Genomic DNA, 13,450 nt, shown 5'->3' with positions numbered 1-13,450 from the left:
GTTTTCTGGGTTCATTTCATTGTGTGTAGGGATATACAAAGATGTGCAGCCCCGTAGACATCCTTTCTGGAATGTTATGTGTAAGTTAGCCTATATATTATATATATATATATTTGTTTTAAATTTAAAATCAAACATTAAGACAAATTCATGTACAGCTATGATTGTTTCGCTCTGAGGTGGACTGGTATAAGCTTCTCTTTTGCATGCTGCTGGCGACCCCTCGGTTTCACCCTTCCCCCCTTAGCCTTACATAAACCACATCATAACATTAAACGACAGTGTATAAGCTGCCATAGTAACTTGTGCCAGTTCATAACGAAGGATACATCGGTCATATATATTGAAAGCTATTTATGTAGTGCCACTAACAATATGTCTGACCTCACAGTCTCACATTTTTGACATAGGTTGTGCTATATCGGGAAGAATATCATAACACAATTCGTACACATATCCCAAAAGCTATGTAGCAAGAAAGTGCATCATAAATCATGTCATTGTGTTCTGTTCACTACTGACAGCCCCTCAAGATAACCTTGTCATGATGCATATGTTGTACTAACAACAGCGTACATGAGTTGCATAAAGACATCGAAGGCATAGCAGTGCAGTGGCAGCATGCTCCTCTTTAGAAACTTGGAGAGCATGCCCCTGGACGAAGGTTCACTTCCCAGGAACGCTGCATGCAGGAGATATATATATCAATTATCTGCCAATCTTTTTTTTTTTTTCGTTTTCACACAAGAACTAGCCACAGAAATTGCGTGGAATTACACATCAGAACTGAATCAGTTGTTCCCTCAGACCACTGAACTTGCTAATAGATGGTAGTGCAAATAACTGAACTGGCGCACCAGTATATATATATTATATATAGTATTCTTTCACTATACTGTATGGGATTTTGGGCAAATATAAATAGGTGCATTTTTGGGTATATCTATGCTCCAAGTTGAATTACTTATACCTTTATACATACAGGAACACTAGACACCAGTAAGGACAATTGCTTAATTGGTAAAGTAAGGTGCGAACAGGGCAAGGCCTGTTTGTCAATTTGGATAATGCCGTCTGAATAAGCATAAACGTACTTCACGCATACATAGTTGTTTTTGTTCCCGCCTAATAGATTCTGTGGAGCCTAGAGCACAGGCAGTGGATTCCTGAGGAGCCCTATGAGCTGTCTGACCACTTCCCAGCAGCGCCTGTAAGTATCTCACACTCACTGACTATCCTATTGGTGTGCCCCAGTGCACAGTAGGAACTCGGAGGCTTGCATAACCTCCTTAGTAAGATTAGCCTAAGGCTGCCAGGCCAGGAATACTCGGTTTCATTGGGGGGGGGGGGGGGGGGGGGGGTGGTAGCATGCCAGACTGGAAGCTGCCAAATGTATTGCCATCCAAAGTCCCTGGGCATTTTTAAATATGTGTTGCATCCTGTGTGAAATGTGGAAATAGATCCTTCCTGTCCTCCTTTATTCCTGCATCGTCGCAGTCCTGTGTCCGGGGGTGGGCCACATGTTGTTCTCTTCCTTTTGAACCACTTTCTGTGTAAGTCTGACGTCAAACCCACACAGTTGTCCGTCAGTGGACTGATAGAGACTACTGCGATCTCAGCAAAATGTATATTATTTTAATTATTTTGAATGCCGTGATTGTAATTTCTGGCATTACTAAGGATACTGAGGATATCAAAATATTGATGACCTGTACGACAAAAGTGTTTCTAAAGAAGCCACTCTTGTGTTTTCAATTATTTGTAGTTCTGTTTCGCAAAAATGTTTGAATACTGTGGTTCGGTTTGAGAGCAGTTGACATCAGTTCAAACATGGCAGTCATAAGAAGTCACCCATCATAGATGTATAGTTTATTTCATTTTTTTTATTTTGTTCACAATACTTTTTTTCACCCAAAACATTATTACAAAATAAAACTACTTTTGTAGATTGTATGTAAACTGTTCCCACATGCCTTATGAAAAACAGACAAGATCAGGGTACATTCAGACAAGTTCCGATCTCTGGTAACTTCTTTAAAAAACCAGAATAGGAATACACAAAAAACTAAAGCGAGGAGATAGGAGTAAATATACAAAATAAGTTAACAATAACGGTCATTTTTTCCAAAAATCAAAAAATAAGTTATTCCTATATGTAGTAGTAAAAACAAAAGAGAGTTGTGTCAGTGAAAAGAATAGAAAGCTATTTCCGAACAGGACGATAAAATGCAACCTTTGAAACTATAGGATCCAAATTCAGCTCGTCATTAGAATGTTTCTTGTCTTAGTTGTATTTGCAAGATCATCGGTACAGTTCAATGAAAGCTATCAACAACTGCAGTAGAAGAATCATTAATGAATTAATCAAAGATGTTCCCAGTGCAAATGTGACAATAGTATAACGGTTGCTTCTCTAGTCCCTTAAAAAGACTGCAGAGACTGTTGTGCGAACAAAACGTGTGCCAAAATGCAAAAAATGGATTCAATATGTATGGACACAAGCCTTGTGGCCATTGTGCAATTTACTACAATCTGCTTGAGGTTAAAGTCTCTGTACCATGGTTGCTTTCTCAGTTTAAAACCCTCATAAAACAGATAAAATCTAAATATGTACAATGTACTCTAATTAAATAAATATATATATATTTAGATATAGTTCCAAAAGAAGGAGCATTGACTTAGAGTCTGTGTCTGATGACACTTTTTGCTCATAGGCTAATTGAATGAACAGTTGTTTTTTGGGGGGAGGGTTTATGGCACTATAAGTTACCAAAATTCTTAGCCTCTGACAGAATACTAATGCAAATGTTAATTCATGAAGGCATGTTATAGACTCCTTAGTCTACAAAACTGTCCGTCAAGTCCTTGAGTTGTCCATGATCCATACATCCTGGTAGGACTAGTTGTCCTTAATATCTTCTTTCTTGGAGAAGTTACTCACATTTCCTCCTTTTCAAACACTCGGATCACATCAAGTTCAGAACTGCTGAAAAAAGGCTTCTGTACTATGGCTAATTCTCCAATTGCTCCTTGACCGTTTACTTAAGAGGAGCCTGTTGGAAGTCTGCTGGACGGATCATCATTGTTGTGGCCTTCAGTGAGTATCCTGAGCCTTTCCAGTAGTACCATTTGATCCCATTGAAGCGATTGGTATTCTGGCCTTGTTGGTAGTATATGCCGTTCAGGTTAGAAGGTCCACAGGCATCAAACCACCAACCTAGATTTGTCAAACACAGGAAATGATGATTAGCGTTTCGTCCGAGCAAGCAGAAAAAATAGTTTCTAAGCAGGGCCTGTTAGTCGATCCTCAAACGTTAATCTCATAATGCCGTTTTGTTTGTTCTCCACAGAATATATTAGCGTGTCTAGACAGCCTATCCACAAGCTTTGGTATTTCCTTGTGTCACTTAGCTATGTTTCTCATTAGCATAATGCTGACAAAACAAGGAGATGTATTCATATTGGAAATTCACTTCCTGGGCTGTGTACAAGAAGGTTTTCGGGAGGCCATGATGGAGCAAAGCTGGTACTTCTCACCCTCCACCTCTTCCTCCATCTCCTCCCCCTCTTAAGCCCTCCCATAAGCATTACAGCACAAGGTTGTCCCCTGCAATTCCCTTAGGTGCAAGGATTCCTTCATGGCTGACACCCCTAACCAAATAACAGCCAACAGAAGACAAGAGGATCGAGAAGCAGCCAGAGAATGTCAGGGTTAAGAGAGGAGGACTGGCATTCTAGGTTTTGCGAGCAAGGAGAGAGAAGGGGAAAAAAATGCTCAAGTTCCCAGACTATTAATGTCAGGCCTCACAAGGGCCGAATTCCCAAATGAGCTGATCAGTGATTAACTCCAAGCTAATTTTTCTCGAGAGTCCTGACCCAGCTAGAAAAAAAAAAAAAACGCGCCTTTCAACTTGTGTGAGTTTCTGGGGGCAGTGCCAAGTGCTGTGTTAAAAGTTTTGGAGAGGGGAGCTAAGGGAAGCTGTCCTAGTCTGAGGGCAAAATGTGGTAAGCATGGTACAAGCCACTTGGGGAACAGGTTTACAGTGGGCTTTTAGGATGGATGTTATGAGATTCAATGTGAAGGGTATACACACATACTTTGAAGCACGTCACAAAGATTCAAGGTATTGTAGCCTCCAGAAAGAACATTTATTGTAAAACCAATTGTTCTTTGAACGTTCTCTCTTCGGCAGGCTGGTGAAGCCAGCTAGACAAGTTAGCTTAAAACTACCTACCTGTGTAATAGGGTACCAGCAATGAGACTGTATGTTTATATTTACATTTGACATATATGAGCCACATAACTACATACATTTTCTCATGGTTGCATTTTAGTTTGCAAGACATTGCATCCCATTTTGAATTATGGACAAAGGCTGTTGTTCAGACAGCAGAGGGGAAGAGTCAGTAAATGAAATGAACCTGTTCTTACCTCCTGAGGTCAGCTGTGAACACTTGCAAACACATTTGTCATTGTCTGCATCCTTTGTGCTGAAGTCACTTCCTGGCTGACCAAGGCTACTGATTTTGCCTGCACTTCCACTGTAGTCCTTAAGGTGTATCCTGTGTAATTGGAAATGTAGCAAATACAATGTGAGGAGGAAGTCCATGATTGCTGTTGCAGAACAAGGCACACAGCACACACAACCAATTTGCTGTGGAATAGTATTGAAGCTGGTGTGCAAACTTAAAGTTTCGATAATGGAAACGTCATTCTCTCCTGTGTTGCATGCTGTTGTGATAACATAGAAATGGATTTATTTTGGTGAATTGTGTCACCCTCATTCTTGTGCTGCCATTGTGAAGAACAGAGAGGATGGAGGTCATTTCCTCTTTAGTTACTGGCCAATGAGGTGCAAAGAGGTGAGTGAGGAACGTTCATGCTGAAAGTCCTTTACACAGTGTTCTTATCAGGGCTCAGGGCTTAAACAGGTGTTAAGTAGCCATTTATTTTTCTCAGTGTTTTTGCAGTCATGGTAAGAATGATCAGTCAGTGTTTTTGAGGGATTAAGATGGAATCAATCATATGATGAAATTAGTCATAGAGTTTATTATGGAGTACATGAAGTAAGGTTGTGAGAGTGCACATTTGTGGTAATCTAGGAAATGTTCATCGTTTATGACTATATCCAGTTACATTTAGTATTATTCTTCCATGAAAAAAGAGGTTGTGATATCTCGTATCAGGACCCAGCAGACAAATATCATCTCCAAAATATCAACATGTTGGAATGTTTAGTTTGGAATCGTACGTGTATGACGTGCCTAGACGATTTGGTTATGTTTCAGTTCTGTTTTTCTTGCCATGTTTAATGACCATGTACTTGTAATGCTAGATAAAGCCTTGTTGTATGGCTATTATTACTCTACACCATTACCTTTTGTAGAATTGAATTGAACAATTAGGTCTCTGGTTACTTATTTGTTGTTGTGCTTTGTTGCTCGTGTTAGTAGACGCCTGGGGCTTTACCTGTAATTTTCTGATTCGCCGGCAAGGGAAAATTCCTCATACTGCGAGTATCCCGAGTTTCCCTCCCAGTCCTGCAGCTCTATTCTCAGGACGTACGTCTGATCAGATGTCATTTGAGAGGTGAAGTCATTCCCCAGCCAGTGTTCCCCTGAGACGTCCCCAAAACCCTTCAGATGGAAAGAATAAGTCAGTTATGATTTACGGTAACTGGCCTTTCTTTTACATGGTGGATTAGGTTCTTTCTTTGCCTTTTGAATGTCTAAACATCAAACATATGACCATCAGTGTGAGGTAGATATGTTGATGTTACAATATCCCGCTCCATCATGGCAGTTAGTTTAAAATCTTAAACTACTCCGGTGTTTAACTGATCCTTTTGCTAATTGGGCATGCCCAGATGTGTGTTGTGTTGTTTTTCAGAACCTGCAATTACCTTGCGTATTACACACAAGCCATATATATGGCTCACCTTTATTTGTGTGGATGTGTTTTTTTTTTTAGTTAAGGTGTTTGTTAAGATGAAATGTTTTCAAAAACATGGTTTCAATTGAAACAGAAAATGTAATGTCTCTACACTGGTGTAGATGGACTGGACAGGACAGCTCCAGTAAGATGGAGCGAAGTGTCTTGCCAAGGCGCTCACCATTTTGTACTCTTTCCACGTACGGTGAAAGTCAACATGACCGTCGAACCTTTTCTGCAGAACAGTCCATCCACCTCCCTCCGTCTCCATGTCACAATAGGCCTTTGGATATAGACATTGAACACACAGTTTAGATTTCACATTGCACATGTCTCATTGTACTTTGTTCATCCAGTTTAGGGCAGGATCTCTAATGAATTAACCATTTCAGTTTTTGCCACAGTCTGCAAAGAGGGTGGCGAATTGCATTGGAGTCTAACCACTTTCCTTGAAAAGTATCTAAGGAGATGGCTGTCCTTGCATAGGCATGCACAAAACTAACTAAAGATGAGGCTGTTTCGCTTACTTAATCTGAAAGCATTTGAAATCCCTCCCGGAAAGTGGACATTTTACACCTCCTAGTATGTCAGCCCTTGGTTAGACGTGAGACCAGTTGTGCTAGCAACCTCTCGTTAAGTTTTTATGTGTGTCTTTTTAAATGTGTTTTAAACCCGTTCTTTGTTAAGTTCTTTGTGCAGTATGAATGAATGTTTCTCCTACCTTGATTGGCTGTGTCATGCTTGGAAGATTCAGTGAATGGATTCCACTGTTTGTGTTTCCGGATTTAAAAACTGCTGCACAGTCTCTAAACACTGTCGGGGCATCCCGCTGCATATCAGACTCTGAAAAGACAGGAAAGTAACAGCCTTAGATTTGTGCAGACAAATGGGCTCTTGCTGCTATGTGTGCAAGTCATTGATAGGAGTCAGAGTGTACATGTAGTTCTACCATAGAAGTTGTGGAGTTGTGGGTACTTTGCCTAGTAGTCATGTTTTCAAATATGTTTCATGTTGTCAAGTATGTCGTGGCCATAATGCGAAGTGGAAGGCATTCCTTTACATTTCACAAAAAAACAAGTAGAATGTAAGAGATGGGCATAGCAGAGACAGTAAGGTCAGGAATGGAGAGTTGGGGATTGAAATCTCTCCCTGGCAGGCCTTGCATTGAGTAACACAGCCACTCGCTGGGCCACTCGCTGGGCCACTCGCTGGGCGACTCACTGGGCCACTCACTGGGCCACTCACTGGGGGAACTGTAGATGGAGTTGTGTGTGTGTGTGTGTGTCTGTGTCTGTGTCTGTGTCCGTGTGATCTCTCAGTGCTTTTAATATATATACAGCCACTCACTGGGCCACTCACTGGGGGAACTGTAGATGGAGTTGTGTGTGTGTGTGTGTGTGTGTGTGTCTGTGTCTGTGTCTGTGTCTGTGTCTGTGTCTGTGTGTGTGTGTGTGTGTGTCCGTGTGACTTTTAATATATATACAGCCACTCACTGGGCCACTCACTGGGGGAACTGTAGATGGAGTTGATGATGCTGGTCACTCGGTCCTGAAGCTTCTGCTGCTCCTGCTGCAGGACGGAGTTGTTGGAGGATGCGTGCAGCAACTGTTGCTCCAGCTGCTGAATGATGCTGGTCTGCTGCTGGAGCAGCTGCTTTAGCTGCTCCTTCTCCTCCTGCAGTCCCTTCAGCTCCACCAGCCTCTGCCCCTCCATGTCCTCCACCCGCTTTTCCAGAAAGCTGCGAGGAAAGGACAAAAACAGGAGAGCATTGACATTGAGCAGTGCCGTCATAGTGCTTTTGCAGCCTGTGGACTAAGAAAAGACTAGATACAAGTGGTTATTTTGCCGAAATATAGGTTCCACTTATATTAAAAGTCTCATTACAGTGCACTAACAGTTGCACATTCCAGACGCTAATTCCATGTTTTAACAGTATGGGCAAATATGACAAGTACATGGCACTTTTGTAGAATTATGTTCATGGCACATAAGGACACATTACATAGTGTCGTTGGAACGTGTTCAGATGGTTGTAGGCCACTGGGCTGAGTTCTTGAGTTTGGGTTTAGTTAAGTCATGTTGACAAACAGAATGGTTCTTGGAATCCACTTTAAAGTCTAGATTGTATCAAGCTATAAATGAGTGGCTGTGCAACAACTCTTAATGCTCTTGAGAGGTTTCTCAGGGTATTGAACAGAATGGATTTGATTTAAGATGTCCTACCTGTTCTTCTCGTTCATTTTGCTTATTTCGTTCGTTTGGAGGATGATTTGTTTTTCCAATTTGCTTGTTGACAGAGAGTTCTCATGAAGTTGAAGTTGAAGTCGAGTGGTTTGATTTATAACCTAAAGATGAAAAAAAAGTGTTTCCCACAGAAAATATGTAAGATTAGATTGAGCTCTAATTCCAACAAGCCTTTTAAAGATGTAGATTGGTAAACATGTTGTCAAATGACAATTTATTGGCAAAGACCAAGCACCCAACCTTAATAATGAAGACTATGTGATCTTTAGGGATTTGGCCTTGTTTTCCCATGTGTATTTGCACTGAAGTTGAATCAGAGACTGCCTTGAAGGTAATCTCTCAATTTGGGTTTGGGTATGATTAAATGAAGTATTGGTTCTTGCTTGCTTATGAAAATAAGTCAAGTCGGCATTATATAATGACTTCTGACATTGGCCTGTTTTTTTTTTCTGGCATAATCTGTTTCACAAACAATTCCACAGTTCACTGCGATTCTTTTGGATCAGCTACACTTAAAAACAAATTGCACACAGCCCTGTTTTTTCCACAGAAAACATTTGTATTTGGATCGTTTTCATTGTGTGTAATGAGCGGCCTTAGCAACAATATTATTTACATTAAGAGAAGAGAGACGTTAACCTCTGCTCTTGCCAAATATATGCCTTCATGTTCTTCTACCTAATGGAATTTGACAGGCCTGTCCCCTAAGCAGCTACCATATAGCAAAGAGCACAGTCAGAGCTCTATCCCTGAATGAGTGGAAAAACCTGTTTTCATTACCGGAAAAAACAGAACAATCAAATTCGAATAAAGGAAAGTTCTGATGGAAAGGGACAGGGGATGTCGGGGGGCTACTGTGAACCAGTAGAGGGGGCTTCACATGCGGACAGAGTTATTGAACTCTCAGGTCAAGGGATGACCCCCCCCCCCCCCTCCACCACCACCTCCCCTGTCTCCGTTCCACGTTCCAGTGTGAGGAACTCGACTCAGCAAAAATTTGCGACCCAATTGTTTACATCCAGTGTAGAAACGGGTGCACAGCTGGGAGAAATGTTGATGAGTTGGAGTGGGCAGGTTTTTTTTGTTGTTGTGACAAATTGATATGGACCCACTGTGGGAATACGATAATGTTAATAACAGGAAATGGTGCGTAATGTGTTTGAACAGGTCAGTGACCTATGCCCCGACTCAATCGGTATTGTGGCTTTGTTTGTTCATGAAGTGTTTTTGGGGGGCTCTAACTTGGCAACGTTTTGATTCACTTTTGCAAAGACAACATGTCTGGTGTGTTTTCATACAACATGTAAAACATCAGCTGCAGAGTGGAACAAGTATAATCAGGGTGATGTTACAATGGAAGCTTACCCGTGCCTCGACGTTTGTCAGCTTTAGTGTCTGTTCCACGGTTTGACTGAGCAGGTTTGTCCCAATCTCAATGATAGCCGCTGTGTGGTTCTGGACGGCGTGCTGTTGTATCTGGGCGATCTCGAGTTTCATGCTCTCCTGGATGTAGTTCTCCAACTGAAGCAGAGGAAATGTCATTGTGTTTGGGTTTAACAAGTAGCAGCAGGAATAACCTCATATTTGGTCCAAGGTTGTGTTCATGAATTGAAAAGGGCAACAACAGTGTAGGGTGTCTGTGTGTGTGTGTGTGTGTGTGTGTGTGTGTGTGAGGAATCTTCTGACACATTTTGAATTTTGAAGTAAGCCAGGTGCACCCAGAAGTTCCTATGGAAACAGAAGTACGCACTCATAAGCTTGTGCAACGTGTCAAATTGGATGACCCTTGAGTAAGTTCATGGAGAGATGGTATATTTTGGCATAACTTTTGGTGGTTACTAAGTGTGGAATCAGGAGCTTGTGTTTAGAAATAGCAATAGCTGGTACAGTAAGAGATTTGTCCCTTTGTTCTGAGTTTCACTAAATGTTTGTTTTGCAGTGTTGTGTTACCGAAACATCTGATCAGTTTGGGTGGTTATTTCAGCTGTTGTTTCATTTAACAAAGCCGTGATCAATACATTATTTTGTCCTTATCTTTATCTACGTGTGATAAAATAGTAATAAGTTTATTGTTTCAAAAAGTGATATTTATTGACCCAACAAGACACCAAGACACCATTGACATGCTGTTTAGTGAACAGATTGAGATGCCAGGCTCTGACCCATTCCTAAATATATGTGCAAACATTAACCTTTGGACTGAAACTCATTTGAAGGGGATTAAATTGCTTCACATGAAAATGAATTGTAGTGACAAAGAGATATGTCCCTGAAATGGCAGGTTCTTTTGGTTCTCTAAAAATGATTTTACTCTAAACAACTTTGGGGATGGTTGACCTTGAATATTTTCAACTATGTTTTGGTGAATTAGACATGCTTCCTCATTTCATGCCACAGCAGAAAGACCTCTAGTTTCAGGTCATCTGAATATAGCACGATGAGAATAGAGAAGGCACTGGCCCTACTAACTGCTGTGCACTTAGCACTCGGATTAGTTATTAAGGTCTTTAAAAACAAAAGAAGCAGGTGACCACATTCATCTTTGCCACAGTTTACCTACAGTACCTAAAAATCTAAAATTCAGATTTTACGGTTAAGATCTAACAAAGTAGTAACATGTCCTCATCTCTTACAGAGAGGTACTGCTGTGAAGACCAAATAACTTAAAACCAGTTATTATGCTCTCTCCTGAGACTTAAGTTCCGGACTGGCGTGCAAAGCAGCCTTAACAAACAGGATGGAAAAGATGACTGATGAGTTGCATCCTCTATAAAAACATTTTGAGAATGAGGAAATATACCAGCACCTCTGTGGACCTGTTTCTTTTTTTGTCATTAAGTGTCCTTCCACATTGAGGGGGAAATGCCTCACTGGCATGGAGTGATCCACAACACAAGTATGCAGCGCATATACCTCCCTAGTAAATATTGATCAGAAACTCCTGAAGCTGCAATCAGCGCTGATTTTGTTTGTCTTCCTCTCAGCGCTTCCATCTTGTCTTGTGTTGTGGCGCACAGACGCATGTGGAAGGAGGAAAGTGTGCCATCGGAACTGCGAGCAGGACGTTCCATTGATGGCTAATGATCTAATCAGTTGTTTACTCCGTCCACTCCGGCCCACTTGAGGACTCCTCAAGGAAGGGCTGTTTGTTCACTCCGTTTACACGAAAGCGTGACCGCAAACTGACACATTGCCGCATGCTGGCACGGCAACAAAGTCGTCCGTCCGTCCACCCCCCGTCCAACCCGTCCACCCCCCCCCCCCCTCCAATCCACTTCGCCAACCGGCTATTTCTGAATCGAACACGCTAAGAGCTAAAAGATTTAGGGAGGGACTTTTTCGTAAAAAAAAAAAAAAAACATCTGTTAGCTGATGTGCATTGTGTTTGTGTGAGCTGAACTCAAGCGATACACAAACGCCAGGTCAGCGAAAGAGCCTGCCCCTCAGAGCGAGAAAAGGCTGTCACCATTGAACTCATGACACCACATGCTGTTCTGTGTGATAAAGTGTGAATTTGCACCTGGCAGTTTCTCAAAATATCCCAGAGACTCTACTCATTGTAATGATAGTGGTGCTTTTACTAATTAACGCGTTTCACATTTATTTAACTGAGTCTAATAAACCGAAAGAGGATGCTTAAATATATAAATAATTAGGTGGAGCTATATCTCAACTCTTCATGTGGGTGTAGTTTGTCTAAGGATTCTGGACCAGAATCTGTGTCATAGTAATTGTGTAGTGATGACTATAAAAATGCAGATAAAAAAGTGTTGAAAGTATGAAAGGCATTCACGGTCACCAATGAAGCTAAAAGTAAATTACTGTGGTAGTTTTAAATCTGATCCAAATCCCATCATCTATAGACATTATTTATTTTGATTCCAAACTGGATAGTCAGTGGGGATTTCCCTTCTCTTTTCCAAGTCCATTTCATTCGGGTAACCTAATCCAGCCATATTTAAGCAAAAAAAAAAAGAAAGAGAAATTTCCTGCACTCATTTAGTCCCCAGTCTTTTGTTATATATAAAAAAAAGTCTGATTGAACAAAAAAAGATCTGGCTGAACAGGCTCTGGCATTAGAGCTTTCTTGGATCCGTCAGGACGTCAGGATGAGTCAAAGGAAGGACCCATATGATCTCTCTGTGACTGTCAGACCTCTGTAACCCTATTCATTAATCACACTCAACGCAGAAGAATGGGGAGCACCCGAGGAGTGATGCTGCCCCGTCTTCATGCTGCCTACGCTCCCATGCTGCCAAAGAACAGGCTGAATGCACTACACCGCTTTTTTTTGGCACCCTTTTGGAAACTTTGTTGGCCCCTCAGTCACTCGTGGTGTGGCGACTGGTGATTGTTAGGGCTGTGTATTGGCAGGAGTCTGATGTTACACATCATGATACAGGGGATACGATTCAATTTATTGCGATACTGTAAGCAAGGTGATACATTGCGATTTTTTTTTAGATATTTCTTTTTTCAAATCTAATTTTAGCAAAACTATTATAGAATAAAGAACACACCACCATATTCATAATGATGTTACGTTGTCAGATGGCTGTCTACAATCAGGGGTCAGGGGTTTTAAAAACAACACAAAATAAACCACCGTCTGCCATGACTCTTTGCATATAAACCATTAATTCAAAATCAATACAGTGTTTTTGAGAATCAATACAGTACAACAAAATATAATATCGCGATACTCTTGTGTATCAATATTTTCTTACACTCCTAGTCATTGTTTTCTTAAAAAAAACACTTCCTGTCCAAGACTCCGTTGAAATACTGGTTACTGTTAACCACGTCACTGTGTCAAGACTGTTTGAAGCACTCAATGATGTACAGGTGAAGAAAAGTCATCATAGCTAAAACAACTAACCTAAAAACAATCGTTTAGGCAGAAACACATCACCCACTGAGACCCTCTTCACTGCCCTGTACCCATCCTTCACTGAGGCGTGGGTCTGTAGTGGCTAACTGAAAGGACCTTACCGTGAGAAGCCTCTGGGTGTTGTTCTCCATAATGCCCTCCAGTTGCTCCAGCCTCTGGATGGCCTCGTACTCTTCTGGGTCATCTTTCTGGACCAGGTTGGAGTCTGCGTCGCCAGCAGCAGCCGTAGGGCAGTTGTCCTGCTCCGGCAGCAGGAACGTGTAGCTGCACGGCCCATTCTGGACCTGAAACTGCCTCTTTCCACCGGGGGGTGAAGTCACCCTGTAGCCCATTCCCAGGGTCAGGCAGTAACCCAAGATGAGTGTGCCAACAGCATTGAGCAT

General features: G+C 41.5%; 1 protein-coding gene across 1 annotated transcript; it reads right to left on the bottom strand.

Moving 5' to 3' along the window:
* Positions 1-2,798: 2,798 nt before the first annotated feature.
* angpt2a (angiopoietin 2a) lies at positions 2,799-13,450 on the bottom strand (the record flags this gene model as incomplete). Its single annotated transcript, XM_080849074.1, has 9 exons — positions 2,799-3,217; positions 4,433-4,563; positions 5,471-5,637; positions 6,114-6,215; positions 6,654-6,775; positions 7,438-7,670; positions 8,156-8,277; positions 9,542-9,697; positions 13,169-13,450. The coding sequence occupies 9 exons, from the start codon at positions 13,448-13,450 to the stop codon at positions 3,039-3,041; spliced, it is 1,494 nt and encodes a 497-aa protein (XP_080705200.1). The 3' UTR covers positions 2,799-3,038.

Source organism: Sprattus sprattus (assembly GCF_963457725.1).
Source record: "Sprattus sprattus genome assembly, chromosome: 12".
NCBI classification, from domain to species: domain Eukaryota; kingdom Metazoa; phylum Chordata; class Actinopteri; order Clupeiformes; family Clupeidae; genus Sprattus; species Sprattus sprattus.
This window is presented reverse-complemented; position numbering and strand designations above follow the sequence as displayed.